Source organism: Schistocerca gregaria, chromosome 3 (assembly GCF_023897955.1).
Source record: "Schistocerca gregaria isolate iqSchGreg1 chromosome 3, iqSchGreg1.2, whole genome shotgun sequence".
Classification (NCBI taxonomy): Eukaryota; Metazoa; Arthropoda; class Insecta; order Orthoptera; family Acrididae; genus Schistocerca; species Schistocerca gregaria.
In genome coordinates, this window is record NC_064922.1 from 735,243,325 (window position 1) to 735,261,439 (window position 18,115).

Below are 18,115 nucleotides of genomic sequence, written 5' to 3' on the forward strand. Positions count from 1 at the left end.
CAACCTCCACAATATGCTAGTCGATCCCTATGTCACTCCCAATCCCAATTCTTTGCAACTAGGATCCAGCGCTTTCCATTGCAATCCAGTCACAGGTTTATCCTGTTCCATCAGGGGCCAGGCCACTTGTCAAAGCAGTCATGTCATTTACCAGATCTGCTACAATCATTTCACAGATTTTTATGTTAGTACAAGTACCAACCAGCTGTCCACCAGGATGAACTGTGGCCAAGAGAAAAGTAGACCATCCTGTGGCACAACATGCAGCTGAACATAACACACTTGATTTCTGTGGTGTCACTGCCAGACACCACACTTGCAAGGTGATAGCCTTTAAATCGGCCACTGGCCGTTGGTATACGTCGGACCTGCGTGTCGCCACTATCAGTGATTGCAGACCGAGCGCTGCCACACAGCAGGTCTAGAGAGACTCCCTAGCAATCAGCCCCAGTTGTACAGCTGACTTTGCTAGCGATGGTTCACTGACTACATACGCTCTCATTTGCCGAGACGACAGTTTAGCATAGCCTTCAGCTACCTCATTTGCTATAACCTAGCAAGCCGCCATATTCAGTTACTATTCGGAACAGATACTATAGTGAATCATGTACTATCAAGAGCAATGTTCATCATTAATGGATTAAAGTTAAGTATCAAACTAGCTATGTCCGCTTTCTAAATTATAATTTCCTGTCATGTTCCAGACCTCACGTCAGTATAGTCCTTCCCTCCTCACGCTAGCATGCATGAGCTAAAACGCGTGCATTTCGGCCTCCTCTAGTAATACGGTGTTGGCTCTTCTGCCACCACAACAATTTCAATGGCTGCTTCACTACTCAAGCCATCTGAATCCTATGGTAATGTTTACACCCTCTACCTAACAGTTTCCACCCCTTCTGCGCTATTATGTCTTCCCCATTCTCATCTCCCACCCTGTTTATTTTCAGCCCTCTGCCAACACATCCACCCATCTTTCTCTGCTCTTCTCCTTTTTCAAGTGTTTCACACTATGAGTAAGATTCTGGAACAAATTATGCTCACTGTGTGAGATACCACTGTGTCTCTTGAGTTGTGTGTGTGTGTGTGTGTGTGTGTGTGTGTGTGTGTGTGTGTGTGTGTGTGTGTGGAGGGGTATGTGAAATATTTGGAGCTCAGTACACCCAAGCAACATTCTGCCCCCAGTAATAAATTAAAATATCTCACTATGTCAAAGATCAAATTATTCTGTGTATTGCTTCTAATGCTCAGCAATCATTGCTGTAATTCCATTTTTAATTTTTTTTTAAATAATTGAGGTATTAAAGTCTCTTTACTACTGCCTTTATGTCTTCCATCCATCTTTGTGTAAGGGCACATTCCTTTATTACCTGTAACTTCAGTAATAATAATTATGATATTAAAATTCGTTTATACTTTTATTTAGTAGGAATTTGGTTAAAGTCCCTTTACTAATAATGTATTCAGAGTTCGTTTATCTTCAGCTATTTAACTATGTCTATGTTATGAAGTGATTGGTTTGCTGACACATTGCTTTTGGACCATCATACGCATATTTAAATTTTCTACAGGTCGAATTTTGTGATCTGATTTTCTCATTACAAAGTCTGATAACAGTCGAACAATGGAAACTCCAGGTACGAGATGCTGGAGTTGGCAGCCATTTTGTGCATGAGGTGTGCTTATGTGTGTATGTGAATGATGTGTGTGTCTCTTTTACTGATGAAGATGGATTTTGTCAGTTGTGTCCTTAGTGGTGACCTGAATTGGTCAGCTGGAGTGTGCTTTTCCTTTGGTCCTTGTATGACCATGTTTAAATTCATTAATCCAAAAGTAAATGGTCTTCAATGATGGTGCAAATAGTGTAGAGCCCATGTGAACTTCATCAAATTCTGTTTTGATTTGTGTGGCAGTCCAACCTTTCAAATGAAAATGTTTAATATTAGCATGAAACTCTGTTTTCTCCATTTTTAACAACATTGTAAATTGTTGAACTTCTTTATATTATCCTTGGAATAATCAAGCTCACCAACCATGAAGGCACAACAAAAATGTTCCATTATTTTACGGAAATTTTCCAAACCCAACAAACCACCCTCATAAGTGTTGTAGGAAAGTGGTATCCATCTGATAGCCAGTAAGATGTTTGCAGCTTTTGGTCATCCAGCAATTGGAGATTGCTACAAGCATCAGGCACTCGGCATCAGGTTACTTCCACTATGTCTGGTACCCCAGTATCTTGGAGTGCATTGAAAAAGCATTGTGACAAAGTGAACTCCAAAATATTGAAGGACGGTGAATTATTTACACATACAGTGGTGAAGTAACGATTGAACAGCAAGTTATACTTTAGTGTGGCATAAATGACCTACCACTATGTTTTGACTGCAAATAGGACAGTACACTAGCAATTTTGGTCAGTGGGAACTAGATTGTATGAAATATGACATCAAGTAGTTGCCATTATGGAGAGGACCTACACCAATTAGAAAATGAGTTCAACTGACATCATCACCAATGCAATTTTGGGTAGTAGCTAATGAGTCCCGGCAGTAAAAAAAAACAGCCTTTAGCAAAATACAAATGAGCTGAAGAGGTTTTATGAGTGATTAACTGTATATCAAAATGAGGGACAAGGAAGAAAGAGGCACTCTTTTTGATGAAAAGGAACAGCTGGTAAACATTAAGAAAGAGACTTGTAATGATAGTATTGTGTTTGAAGGTAGGGACGAGGAACTCAAATTTGTAAATGAACATAAAATAATTGTTAAAAGTGAACTTGAAGATGATAGTGGGGTAAAATTAGAGGAATATTATCTTTATGATGAAACTGCTACTAGTCTGATAATAGACGAAATGTCAGGGCTTCACTTACTGAATGCAGTGGTGACAATGTAGATGAATATAATGCTGGAATAATGAGTGATACAGTGTAAAATTGAGAAACAAACAGAAAAATATGTGGAACAGGTAATGGTTGGAATGACTGATAGTAATCAGAATTTGTTTGAATATTTTAAAGAAATTAAAAGTGACAGTAATTTAAATTAAAAAATGGATGAAAGTAACAGAGAAATTGGTGATTGAAGTGAAAGCAACTTGTGCACCAACTTTGTGCATTTCTGCAATTCAGAGCAGTGCACACCTGCAAATGTGAAAGTCCACCATGATTCTTGAAGTGGAAGACAGCCCCCAAAAGTGTGTTCACTCCTGTGAGTGGAGGTGTACAAAACTAGTATGCCTACACAAGAACAGGGAGTGGGCAGCTGCACCACATTGGTCACAAACAGCTGCCTTCCAAGGTAGAAGTCCAGCAGTTGCTGAAGTGAGCCTGAGTTGACCCACCATAGGAGTGGACTTACAATCAATAAGTGGCTCTTTGGTTGTCGAGCCCAAGTCTCGTGGTGGCAGCTTGCAAAACCATGTTGCCTGGTGTGGACCTCCCAATAAAGTAGGTGCTGCCAAACTGTGAAAACCTCTACTGAAAATGATGGAGATTCCATGCCAGTTTGTTGCATGAGGCATTGCTTCTAACCACATACAACAAAACAAGGCAATGACCAGAAGGTATGGCAGCTGGGCTGCTGAGGTCGGTCCACTGCTCTGCTGCATTGTTAGTACTACGAGGGCTGGCACCTGGCCTGCAATATGGAAAGTGGTTGATGGTATTGCTGCATCTGATGCAATGGTGTTTGGGTTTACTTCAGGCCCATTGGCATCTGCAGCCTGCTTGCGACAGCTGCATCAGTGCTGCTATTCCAGTTAATAGTGACAAAAAATAGTGAAGGCACTACAGGTGGCTTCCAGAATAATTATGTAGATCTAGATGCAAAGGGGAGTAAAATAGACTCTTTGACTTATTGGCTGCCTACAACATAATATTAGGAATACTCTGGGAATCTGAATCATTGTTAATGAAATCTTCTTGTGTTTCTGTTTTCAAATTCCGTGATGTTTCAATGATTGTTATCATCTTCACCAGAAGATGATGAGAATGACACTCATCAAAATGACACAGTTTGGACACAGAAGGTGATGAGAATGAAACTCATTGAAATATCATGGAATTTGAATGCAGCCACCAACATGGAAGCCCTAGAAAATTTCATTAGTAGTACATGCTGGAAAAGTCTACATTCACATATGAATTGTTGTTAGTCCACTGTTTCTTCCTAATCAAGTAATGTACTATATGTTATTCTTGACTAGTAACTAATAAGATATGGAATGGAAATCAGCACAAAAATTGAAACAAATCAAATCTGCAGGTAGCAAATCAGAAATGTAAATTATGTCAAGTTATTTGAGAATAGATGCCAGACTGATGTAAGCAACATCTGCAACATCTTACGTCATTAAGATTTCACCATCATAAACAGCAGGAGCCATTTTTTTTAAAAATAAGGTACTTAGGCAAAACCAGAAAAGATTATGTAAGTATGAAGAAGCAAATGAAAATACAATCTTAAAATGGAACAACTATTACACAAAAAGTGAGAGATATGAGACATCATATTCCATTACTGCAACTAGCAGATGGCACTGTAATTAACAACAGAGAGAATGCTTACAGAGGAATTTAAAGTGGTATGAGCACATAAAACTGACCACAGGTAAAGGGAATGCCAAACTGAGATTCATTGGAAGGATCTTCAGGAAATGTAGTCCACCCATAAAGGAGGTAGCTTACAAAACACTCGTTCAACTGATACTTACATACTGCTTGTCAGTCTGGTGGCCATACCAGATAGAACTGATGGCTACAAATAGGAGATTAAAAGAAGAGCAGCACATTTCATTACAGGTTCATTTAGTAAGTACAAAAGTGTCACAGAGACTCTCATCCAACACCAGTGGAAGATGCTGCATGAGAGGCATTCCACATGATGGAGTGGTTTACTGTTAAAGTTCTGAGACTGTACATTCCTAGAAAAGTCCACCAATATATGCTTCCTCCGACATGTGTCTCATGAAAACAACTTGAAGGTAAAATTGGAGAGATTCAAGCTTTTATGGGGGCTTACCGGCACTCATTCTTCCCATGAACCGTTCATGACTAGAACACGAAAAGTGGGAAGTACACAAACCACTTTCTGTCACTCACTGAAAGGAGTCTAGTGGAGCACTTTGCCCTGTTGAAAAATAAAGTCTTGTAAGTCTTTGGTAATTTGAGGAAACAACATTGTTCCAACATGTCCAGGGATGTTATTCCGTCTACAGCTTGCTCTGCAAAACGAATGGGTCACAAACTTTGTTTTGCAAATAAGACACAAAACAAATTTATCTTTGCTAAGCCTCTCTCAGGCCACAATGTTTCATGGGGAATTTGTGGATAACACATCCAAACAGATTGTGTCTCTAACCTTTTCAGAAAGATGAAATGTTACTCTATCACTAAAGTCAAGTATAGGAGAAATGTTACACCCTCCATTTTTGTTACTATATACCCACAAAATTCAATACACATTTCTTTGTCATTTTCAATAAGACCTTGCACAAGTTGTAAACGGTGGAGTTTGTGCTGAAAATGGTGTCTTGAAACTTGCCATACAGTTGGTCAACAGTTCTATAATAGCTATATTGATTGAGACTTATTCAAGGTCACTGGACTTGCATTCGGGAGGACAATGGTTCAATCCCGCGTCTGGCCATCCTGATTTAGGTTTTCTGTGATTTCCCTAAATCACTCCAGGCAAATGCCGGGATGGTTCCTCTGAAAGGGCACGGCCGACTTCCTTTCCCATCCTTCCATAATCCGACGAGACCGATGACCACGCTGTCTGGTCTCCTTCCCCAAACCAACCAACCAACCAACTTATTCAAGGTACACACAAAATGATCTCATCTGAGAAATGCAGTTGGCTCATACTTCTTATTTTGCAGAGACATCTATTTTGGGGAAATTGCTTAAACCAACAGCTTATGCTCTCCCCAGTTGATGACTGAATGCTGAATCAAAGAGAAAATGCCTGCTGCACTGAAATTACCAAATCACTTCTCCTGAACTCAAGAACAGAAAAAAACCTTATGGTACTTTGAAGCCACATTGCATTTCCTATGGTGTTTCGATTATTTATATCCAATTCATACTTCATGAAATAAAAATTAATTAAATTGGGTCCATATTTCTGAAAAACAGTGTATAAATAAATTTGATGTATCTGTATGCTGAAAGGAAAGGCTCTTGAAGTAGATGATGTTTCAATAGAAATGAATGAAGCTGGAGAAGAAACAATACAAGAAAAATTTGTGAAGCACTTATAAAATGTTTGCAAAATAAGGAAATTCACTAAAACTAGAGCAATACTGTAATTGTCTCGCTTTGAAAGAAAGGGGGGAAAACAACACATACAAACCATACATAACCCCCATCCCCTTCTCTCTCTCTCTCTCTCTCTCTCTCTCTCTCTCTCTCTCTCTCTCTCTCTGCAATGTGCCAAGATATTTATTGAAATCATTACTCTCTGTATTGAAATAACTTTGGACTCTAAATCAAGAAGAGTTTTAAAAATGAACATTGCAAAATGGATCAGACCATATTCATGTTATGAATGGAAGTGTGTATGGGGCAATGAGTATGAAATCCACACTGCCTGGAATTAATAGATCAGGCAGGGTTCAACACAATTTGGAACCACAACACCCCAATTCAGTAGTTAACCTTTCCTCCAAACCTCTCTCCCAATCCGAAACCTCTGTCCTATCCAAAGGCCTCACCTTCAGCCCCACTCCCAGATTCAACCAAACTGCCCTTGTTAAAGATTTACTGTCCTACACTCGTAGTCTCTGCTGGAAGTATCACTTTGCTGTGAAGAAAAATAATCCTGATTCCACTCCTAATGATCAAACTCCCCAAGACACTATCCAAATTGAACCCTGCCTGGAACAGTTCCGTCCTCCATCACAGCGCGACCCAACTCCTCTTCCTCAAACTCACCCTCTCCAAACCTTCCAGGAATTTCTCACTTCCAGCCTTGTCTCTCAATCTTTCTTGAAAAACCTTAATCCTACTCCCAACATCACCACAGCTGACCGATCCATCTTCATTCTTCCGGCTGACAAGGGTTCCACGACCGTGGTACTCGATTGCCAGGAGTATGTGGCTGAGGGACTGTGTCAGCTTTCAGACAACTCTACATACAAAGTTTGCCAAGGTAATCCCATTCCTGATGTCCAGGCGGAGCTTCAAGGAATCCTCAGAACCTTAGGCCCCCTACAAAACCTTTCACCTGACTCCATCAAACTCCTCACCCCACCGACACCTCGCACTCCTACCTTCTACCTACTTCCTAAAATTCACAAACCCAAACATCCCGGCCGCCCCATTGTAGCTGGTTACCAAGCCCCCACAGAATGTATCTCTGGCTACGTAGATCAACACCTTCAACCCATTACATACAGTCTCCTATACTTCATCAAAGACACCAACCACTTTCTCGAACGCCTGGAGTCCTTACCCAGTCTGTTACCCCCAGAAACCGCCCTTGTAACCATTGATGCCACTTCCCTATACACAAATATCCCGCACATCCAGGGCCTCGCTGCAATGGAGCACTTCCTTTCACGCCGATCACCTGCCACCCTGCCTAAAACCTCCTTCCTCGTCACCTTAGCCAGCTTCATCCTGACCCACAGCTTCTTCACTTTTGAAGGCCAGACATACCAACAATTAAAGGGAACAGCCATGGGTACCAGGAAGGCCCCCTCGTATGCCAACCTATTTATGGGTCGCTTAGAGGAAGCCTTCTTGGTTACCCAAGCCTGCCAACCCAAAGTTTGGTACAATTTATTGATGACATTTCATGATCTGGACTCACAGTGAAGAAAAACTCCAGAATTTCCTCTCCAACCTCAACTCCTTTGGTTCCATCAGATTCACCTGGTCCTACTCCAAATCCCATGCCAGTTTCCTTGACGTTGACCTCCATCTGTCCAATGGCCAGCTTCACACATCCGTCCACATCAAACCCACCAACAAGCAACAGTACCTCCATTATGACAGCTGCCACCCATTCCATATCAAACAGTCCCTTCCCTACAGCCTAGGCCTTTGTGGCAAACGAATCTGCTCCAGTCTTGAATCCCTGAACCATTACACCAACAACCTGAAAACAGCTTTTGCATCCCGCAACTACCCTCCTGACCTGGTATAGAAACAAATAACCAGAGCCACTTCCTCATCCCCTCAAACCCAGAACCTCTCACAGCAGAACCCCAAAAGTGCCCACTTGTGACAGGATACTTCCCGGGACTGGATCAGACTCTGAATGTGGCTCTCCAGCAGGGATACAACTTCCTAAAATCCTGCCCAGAAATGAGATCCATCCTTCATGAATCCTCCCCACTCCACCAAGAGTGTCTTTCCTCTGTCCACCTAACCTTCGTAACCTCTTGGTTCATCCCTATGAAATCCCCAAACCACCTTCCCTACCCTCTGGCTCCTACCCTTGTAACCGCCCCCGGTGTAAAACCTGTCCTATGCACCCTCCCACCACCACCTACTCCAGTCCTGTAACCAATAAGGTGTACACGATCAAAGGCAGAGCCACGTGTGAAAGCATCCATGTGATTTACCAACTGACCTGCCTACACTGTGACGCTTTCTATGTGGGAATGACCAGCAACAAACTGTCCATTCGCATGAATGGACACAGGCAGACAGTGTTTGTTGGTAATGAGGATCACCCTGTGGCTAACCATGCCTTGGTGCACGGCCAGCACATCTTGGCACAGTGTTACACCGTCTGAGTTATCTGGATACTTCCCACTAACACCAACCTGTCAGAACTCTGGAGACGGGAACTTGCCCTTCAGTATATCCTCTCTTCTCGATATCCGCCAGGCCTCAACCTCCCCTAATTTCAAGTTGCCGCCGCTCATACCTCACCTGTCTTTCAACAACTTCTTTGCCTCTGTGCTTCTGCCTCGACTGACATCTCTGCCCGAACTCTTTGCCTTTACAAATGTCTGCTTGTGTCTGTGTATGTGCACATGGATATGTGTGTGTGTGTGTGTGCGCGAGTGTACATCTGTCCTCCCCCTACGGTAAGTCTTTCCACTCCGGGGATTGGAATGACTCCTTACCCTCTCCCTTAAAACCCACATCCTTTCGTCTTTCCCTCTCCTTCCCTCTTTCCTGAAGAAGCAACCGTTGGTTGCAAAAGCTAGAAATTTTGTGTGTGTGTTTGTGTGTTATTTTATTGTGCCTGTCTACCGGCGCTTTCCCACTTGGTAAGTCTTCAGGCATGAGGAAAAAATGCTATTCGTTGATGACAGCACTGTAGTGATTACAGACAAAAGCTCAACACTGTTAATAGAAAATCCAATGAATCTCTCAGAGACATCCACAATGGACAGGGCATGTGAGAAATTTAGCAAAGAGGCTATCATCAGCATGTTAAGCCCTGTGAATCCTTGCACCAGTGTGCAGTATTTCATCCCTCAAAGTAGCCTACTTTGGGTATATGCATTCAGTCCTCAGTTATGGGATAATGTTTGGGCGGGGTGGGGGGGGGGGGGGAGGGGGGTAAGTGCTGGAAACATACAATGTATTTTCAAGATACAGAAAAGAGCTGTTCGAATAGTAACCAATAGCAGTAACAGGGCACATTGTAAAGAGTTGCCCAAAAAGTTAGAAATTCTGACATTTCCTTGTGAATATATTGATCAAAACATAGTGTATATAAGGAAAAAAAATTAATCCGTATACCACAAACAGCACAATTCACAACCGTGGAACCAAATCTAGACACTGTTTAGATCTTAATAGAAGAAACAAGTCAAAAACCCAAAATATCATAGTATTAAATTGTACAACAGATTACCACTAGAAATAAAAGATGTAAATGATCCCCACACCTTTAGTCAAAGGCTAAAAAATATGTACTAGATAATAGCTATAAAACTGCAGATGAATATTTACAATAACTATAAACTAATGTTCATGAACGTTGCACTGCATAACAAATTTAACTTGACATGATTAGAAAAGTAGAACTAAGTATAGGAGCTGTATACACTGTAAAGAGACATGTTTATTTTATAAGAAATATTGTACAAACATTTGACGACATCCATGCAATGTATTTTGTTCTACAAATGAATCAATCAATCAATCAACCTCTGAGGGTGCTGAGTCACCTATGTTAGCATACTGAGACATATGTCAATCCTACAGTTTTTGTTAGGATAGTGGGAAACTCATAATTGATAGAAGAGTCATGCAAGAAGATTCTTTGCTGCAAAAAATATTTTCAACATTAGAAAAAAAGAAACAACATGTCTTTATGGATCATACCTGAACTACATTTTGCTTGTGAGACTGTACTGTTTGCCTCTCACGCAGATGGACTTCAAGAACTAATGGGATAACTTAATAGTGTAAATCTGCAAGAAGTCTTGAAAATCAATTATTAGAATTTATGTAATGCATAATCAGTGTATCAAAATAAAACATTGCAAATTAACAATGGAATTATGGAACCAGCTGATGAGTTTTTGTTATTAGGACACATAATTGTATAAGGAGAAATGAAAATACAATTGATGAACAAAAGATAAAAAAGCATGGCAGGCAAGCAATTGGTAAACTAAATATAGTTTAAAGAATAAGCTTTTGGTATGTCTTGAGAAATGGAAAGCTTGCAGTGACGATTTTTAGGTTATGGCAGTGAGATGTGGACTTAGAATGTGCAAACCATTCAAAAATGATGGTTCTCAGTGAGCAGTGGAGAGATGGATGTTGAGAATTACTAAGAGAGATGGGGAAATATACAAAGGAATCCGGAAAAATTCTGAAATGAAAGATGTAATTATCACTGTAAATGAAATGAAATGGGAATGACATTTAGCCAGACATACATACGCATGCTGGACCAAGAAAATACTTATTTGGATTCCAAAAGATAAGAAAATGTAAGTAAGATGTCATAACTGAAGGTAGGTGGATAAAATTAGAAATATGCATGAGCAACATCTTTTGTAAAGATGAAGACTACAGAGGAGGCTATTATCCAACAGTGCATGTCAAATGGTTAATGGTAATCATAACTATATTTTTCTTTATTCAATGTTTAGATCAGTTTCTCCTTGCTGTCAGCACAGTTGATATGCATTGCCCTTCTCATGCTGTTCCCCCCTTTAATAAGAGAAATAGATTTTAGAAAATTTGATAGCTAGAGGTTGACATGGGCTTGGTTGTTGTTTCTTTGGTGCAATGACCAATCCATTAAAATTCAGGAGTGTGGCTGCATAAAATCTTATTTTTTCTAATATTTCAGCCATGTACCTTTCAGCTGTTTGCAGTGAGCACAACAGACTGAAGCTACAGAACTGACCATTCTTTTAAACATGTGGACTACGTTGTTGTGACTTGCTGATCTTTCAAAGTGCTGCCACGCAGTTACGTGCGTCCTCTAAATGCGGCGCTGTCTGCCAGCCATGCAGCAGCAGCACCACCTAAGTGTCCAACCAGCCAGCGGCCACTAGTCTCAGACTCAGCTATGATTTGACTGTTAAAGGGTACACACGTCTTACTCTGTTCACTTGATCTGTGACTTTCATGTATTGCATCTTCCTTGAAATATATTTGTTCAAACTGAAGTAATAACATACGTCACTGCATATGTGGTCAGAGATACACAAGTGCCAGAGATGCTGATCAGCTGCAAAGAGTATGCATAAATGAATCTGTGGCTAAGCACGCAATCCTTGCTGGGATAGCAATGTATCACTATGAACTCCACTCTACTTACATCTTTGTTACTCTTTATGCACACAAATTGCATTTTTTCTCATAATACTGGTACATGTTAGTAATTAGAATGTGATGGTCTTCATCTTTCCTTTTCAGAGGCAGAGAAAAGTGGTTTAAAGACAATTGTTCAAGCTTCTAAATCAATTCCGGGTGCAATAGACATTTTATGTCGGCTTTCGCCAAGTTCCTCTTCAGTACAGTGCACTTACTGCAATTTTGTACACCCAAATGGAACAGGTTTTCTAATGCATGAAGGACTTGGAAATGGACAATATGTTTATTTTGGAGATGGCCTGAACAATAAATACAAGGACTGTGGACTCACCATACTAGAGCCAATGGAATCAGATTCTGGCATATGGAAATGTGAACTAGGCCTTGATGCAACATTGCAAGTAAGAGATGGAGGGTACATATTTTTGCAGCAGAGAGGTGAAGGTAGTTATGTGTTTATAGTATTGTTCTGTGACTAACTGTATGTGTCATATGCCTGCTAAAATTGGTGTCAGCATCTAGTTCTGTGCTACCACAATTCTTTATTTTGTTATTTTTATTTTATTTTTTAAAATGGTTATCACATAGTTTCTAGTTTGATAGCAACTGAAAGATATTTTTCATGTTCGCTTTGTATAAGGTATATCTTATTTTAAAGAAATTGTTGGCGATTTTTGTACCTAGAGTGAAATTTGTATGTTGAAATTTAACAGCTCATTTTTCATACAGTTTTGAAGCTAATTTGGATTGCATGATTAACAGTTACACCATTAAGCAGGCAGGACCCATATCAGTAATGTTGCCTTTTGAACTCTGTAATGTAATTTTCAACATCCTCAGGTTAAAGTACTCACTCATTCCATCCATTGGTAGGAACACATATGTCAGTTAATTTAATTCCAATTAGGGCTTTTCATTTACAATTGATTGAGTAACAAAAGAGATAACAAATATACTGCAATTATAACCTCTGAAACAAATAACAACTCTGTTTATCATACTGTAAGTTTGTTGTGCTATTGGCTAATGTAACTACTTCTAATAACCTCGAAGTTACGGTAATTCATAAAATGAAATCAGATTAGCAGTGTAAAAAAAGTGTTTATTTGAGCTGCTGTATTATATACTGAAATTCTGTTCACACTAAAAACTAATGTACTCATATTTGAAACAGAAAACATAGTAGGAATACTTGGTATATGGTTTTTCTGTGTAATTAAGAAAAATGTAATTAACATTGTTTATTCATATCATCTCACTTATTTTTCAATGGAAAAATGAGATATGTAATCATCATTTTATCACATTTCATGCATTTCAATTGTAACCACCATATTATAACTTTTTTTTTTAAATTGTCAACAACCTCTGTAATTGTAATTAGTGAATTTACTATATGTGACAATACATCAATTGTATATAAGACCCATGAGGAATCGTGTAGGAAATCCAGTATGGTGTAAGATCTCAAGAAGTACTCTTTGATGTAATATATTATACATCTTTTGAGAAAGATGGTGTTCTCTAGCCCTTTTTTACTTCAGAAACACAGGGAAACATCAGCTTTAATGAAGCAATGAAACAAAGATAAGTCCTGGTCAACATCTAATATTTAGAACAATTCGAGTTACACCCACCAAATTTCAAGAATACTTATTTCAGCTACAGTTGATGAAATTAATATTCCATAAAGGCATTTACTTTGAATTATTTTCTTTTGACAATATTAACCCCAGAAATGTGGTTACACCTTGTATTTCAGTAAGGTACTCTTTTCCATATATTGACGGGCAGTCAGTGCTGAAAGTCTTCTTTTTGTGAGTGTAAGCTGTGTAAATGCTCCTGTGACCACCACTCAGTGTGACACTGAAATATTGTACAATGCCTGATCAAAAGTATTGGGACACCACTAAGCAACACAGAACTGACCACTAGATATCATTAGGGGTGGATGCTTCAGTACAAATGGAGATGAGGAGTATTGTGTTGTCAGTAGAGAAGCTGTAACAGCAGAATGAGCTGCTTCCAGAGTGCTACAAGTATTTCAGCTAGCACACTGACCATGAAGAGAATGGACTACAGTGATTAAACAGCTCCACATAAGGCACACATTTCTGTGTCCCTGTTAAGCAACACTTGAGAGTGTATAAAGAGCAATGCCAGCAGACAGTGAATGATGGGAAGATAGTGAATGATGGAAGTGATTTAGAATGATGAATTGAGCTATATGCAGTAGAAATCCGATGGAAGGGTTTGGATTTGGCAAATGCCTGAAGAATGTCGCTTGTCATGAAGTGTACTGCCAACAGTGAAGTATCGAGGTGGTGGTACAATGGTATGTGGGTATTTTTCAAGATTATAGTGTAATCCTCTTATTATGCTTAAGTAAATGCTAAATGTGGAAGGATGAGCACATTTTACAGTATTGTTTACTGTGAATGGTAGATAAACATTTAAGAGATGATGAGTATTTGTATCAGCATGACAACACACCCTGTCATGAAGCAGCTTTCATGAGGCAATAGCTTGAGGGTGTTACCATTTCTTAAATGAACTGGCCTGCCCAGAGCCCTGACCTGAATCCACTGGAATACCTTCAGCATGAGTTAGAACATTGACTTTACTCCAGATTCCAGCATCCAACATCACTGCCTCCCCTGATTCTGACTCTTGTGACTTTGCTCCAGATTCCAGCATCCAACATCACCACCTTCTCTGATTCTGACTCTTGAGGAAGAATGGAATGCCATTCCTCCATGGATACCACATTGAAAGTGCCTCCAGCAGAGTTTAAGCCATCATAAAGGCAAAGGGTGGACACATGCCATATCTATGTCCAGTAGTATGTGTCTGGACAACAGTTCAGAATTGGATACTTTCTTTTTCTGTACCTCAAATCTCTTGTCCACAGAACTAGGCCAACTATAGCACGATTAAAGAAAAGCTAGGTTAATTTTCTTGATAAATCTGCTAGAACCCTGAATATGAACCTCAAACACTTTTGTGAAGTACTTGAGAGTCAGTTGAATTCCAGATTGCCAGAACATCAGATATAAACTATTTAACATGCTTCAAGGAGAATGGAATCAGATTATACATTGATACTATCACAAATTACTGGAAGTCTTTTTCAATATTTAAATGTTGTAATTGTAGCAAAAGTGCATTCTATGCACTGTAAGTAAATCTGTCAGAAAAATCATTAGGTCTCTGAAAAGCACTTACTCTTTTGGCTGTGATGATATTTCAACCAAAGCACTGAAATGTCATGTTGACTTGGCAGTGGCCCCATTGAGTCACCTTTGTAAGTATCGCTGAGTCAAGCTATGTTTCCTGAAAGACTGAAGTATACAGTAGTAATATCCATCTATGAAAGCAGATGTTGAAAATACTGCTTCAGTTGTAAATTACTTTATTTTCACATGACCGGTTTCACACTGTTATAAGACCATCCTCAGGTGTCGTAGCTATGCTGTGCTCCCCGAGCACCGTGCGTACCAGGCATGGAGTGTTGCCAGGCACAGTGTGTTGCTTATGAGTGCAGAACAGATTGCTCATAGGCAGCACACTGTGCCTGGTACATGCGACACTTGGGGACCTCAGTACAGCTATGACACCTGAGGACGGGCTTATAACAGTCCAAAACCAGTCATGTGAAAATAAAGTAATTTACAACCGAAGCGGTATTTTCAACCTCTGCTATAATGCTCAGATGTGGATGTTCTGCCAACAGGATTGTTTGCTGTCCATGAAAGTTGAGATGAGTAAGTGACCTTGAATTATAGAACCATCCCTCTCCATTCTGCATGCTCAGTATTTTTTGAAAATGTAGCTGATGTGTAACATTGAACCGTCATTCTGATAGTGACTTTTAACAATGGTACAATTCCCTTTCTGTAAAAACTTCTTTACATAAGAAGCAATTTATGCAGATTGAAATAAACAATAAAAAATTATACTTTGGCATTTTAGCATTTTACATAATCTTACATGACCTTCAGTTCTGTCGACGATAAAAAATTCTACTACAGAAGCTAAAATAGTATGATATTAACATGAGTCCCCTTGTATGGATGACATCATACCTCAACAACAGAAAACAGTTAATTACATAACCAATAACATTATTGAGGATGGGAAAACGTTAGCAAGAAGTAGCAGGTTGAAGCAATTTTTGCAGAAGTTGATGGGTATATGTGGGGAGCACAGCTGCAAATACTTCAGTCATCTTCTCTTGCACTGTGGGATCCAGCTACCGAATGTGCGTGTCAGATATGGTATAGGCTCTACCTGTGTCAAATGAGTGAATGTTGTTGTTAATGATAACCTGCTGCATAATCACAGGGTGCATATGGCCAACATCAACAGAAAAGTTGTCTTGCTCTGCTAGCATTGTGCCTCCTGAAAAGTAGCTGCACTGAATGAAACAAGAAAGATCTGAACTTCCCAAAATGTTTAAGGTCATCAGTCAACATACCCACGAATCAAATCAATCTTAGCTGTAGAGATTCAAGCAGTGACAACTCAGAAAGACTGAGTCCATAGATTGTGTGGAAAATTCAAATATTTTAGAGAATGGCTTGCACTAAATAAAGTAAAAGGGAACAACCCAGAATTCTCATAACAGACATTGATCAACAATTATGAAGTGCAGAAGCAGTCCACAGAAGTTAAAACTTTCAGATGAAATTAAAGCTGTGTGAATGTGGGCCACTACAATCATCATCTCATCTGCTCCAGTCCAGTCTGTACCCATCCATGTGCACTGAGATCAGCATCCTAAATGGAATAGCAAAAGCATTGAAATTCCCTTTTGTGAAAGTGCTGAGTTATTAACTATTTTCCCTCATACACAGAGATGATCTTCTCAGTATTGTACATACACTCCTGGAAATGGAAAAAAGAACACATTGACACCAGTGTGTCAGATCCACCATACTTGCTCCGGACACTGCGAGAGGGCTGTACAAGCAACGATCACACGCACGGCACAGCGGACACACCAGGAACCGCGGTGTTGGCCGTCGAATGGCGTTAGCTGCGCAGCATTTGTGCACCGCCGCCGTCAGTGTCAGCCAGTTTGCCGTGGCATACGGAGCTCCATCGCAGTCTTTAACACTGGTAGCATGCAGCGACAGCGTGGACGTGAACCGTATGTGCAGTTGACGGACTTTGAGCGAGGGCGTATAGTGGGCATGCGGGAGGCCGGGTGGACGTACCGCCGAATTGCTCAACACGTGGGGCGTGAGGTCTCCACAGTACATCGATGTTGTCGCCAGTGGTCGGTGGAAGGTGCACGTGCCTGTCGACCTGGGACCAGATCGCAGCGACGCACGGATGCACGCCAAGACCGTAGGATCCTATGCAGTGCCGTAGGGGACCGCACCGCCACTTCCCAGCAAATTAGGGACACTGTTGCTCCTGGGGTATCGGCAAGGACCATTCGCAACCGTCTCCATGAAGCTGGGCTACGGTCCCGCACACCGTTAAGCCGTCTTCCGCTCACGCCCCAACATCGTGCAGCCCGCCTCCAGTGGTGTCGCGACAGGCGTGAATGGAGGGACGAATGGAGACGTGTCGTCTTCAGCGATGAAAGTCACTTCTGCCTTGGTGCCAATGATGGTCGTATGCATGTTTGGCGCCATGCAGGTGAGCGCCACAATCAGGACTGCATACGACCGAGGCACACAGGGCCAACACCTGGGATCATGGTGTGGGGAGCCTTCTCCTACACTGGCCGTACACCTCTGGTGATCATCGAGGGGACACTGAATAGTGCACGGTACATCCAAACCGTCATCGAACCCATCGTTCTACCATTCCTAGACCGGCAAGGGAACTTGCTGTTCCAACAGGACAATGCACGTCCGCATGTATCCCGTGCCACCCAACGTGCTCTAGAAGGTGTAAGTCAACTACCCTGGCCAGCAAGATCTCCGGATCTGTCTCCCATTGAGCATGTTTGGGACTGGATGAAGCATCGTCTCACGCGGTCTGCACGTCCAGCACGAACGCTGGTCCAACTTAGGCGCCAGGTGGAAATGGCATGGCAAGCCGTTCCACAGGACTACATCCAGAATCTCTACGATCGTCTCCATGGGAGAATAGCAGCCTGCATTGTTGCGAAAGGTTGATATACACTGTACTAGTGCCAACATTGTGCATGCTCTTTTGCCTGTGTCTATGTGGTGTGGTTCTGCCAGTGTGATCATGTGATGTATCTGACCCCAGGAATGTGTCAATAAAGTTTCCCCTTCCTGGGACAATGAATTTACAGTGTTCTTATTTCAATTTCCAGGAGCGTAGTTAATTAGTTTAAAGTAATATTGGAGTGTTGAAGCGAGAGCAGTTTTCCCAGAGGCATAGCTT

General features: G+C 40.9%; 1 protein-coding gene across 1 annotated transcript in view; it reads left to right on the forward strand.

The window, feature by feature from the left end:
• LOC126353785 (uncharacterized) overlaps positions 1-18,115 on the forward strand; it is a 255,057-nt gene that overhangs the window by 146,015 nt on the left and 90,927 nt on the right. Inside the window, exon 5 of the mRNA XM_050002874.1 lies at positions 11,849-12,190. Within this exon, the coding sequence (XP_049858831.1) occupies positions 11,849-12,190 (342 nt within the window). The remainder of the gene's footprint in view (positions 1-11,848; positions 12,191-18,115) is intronic.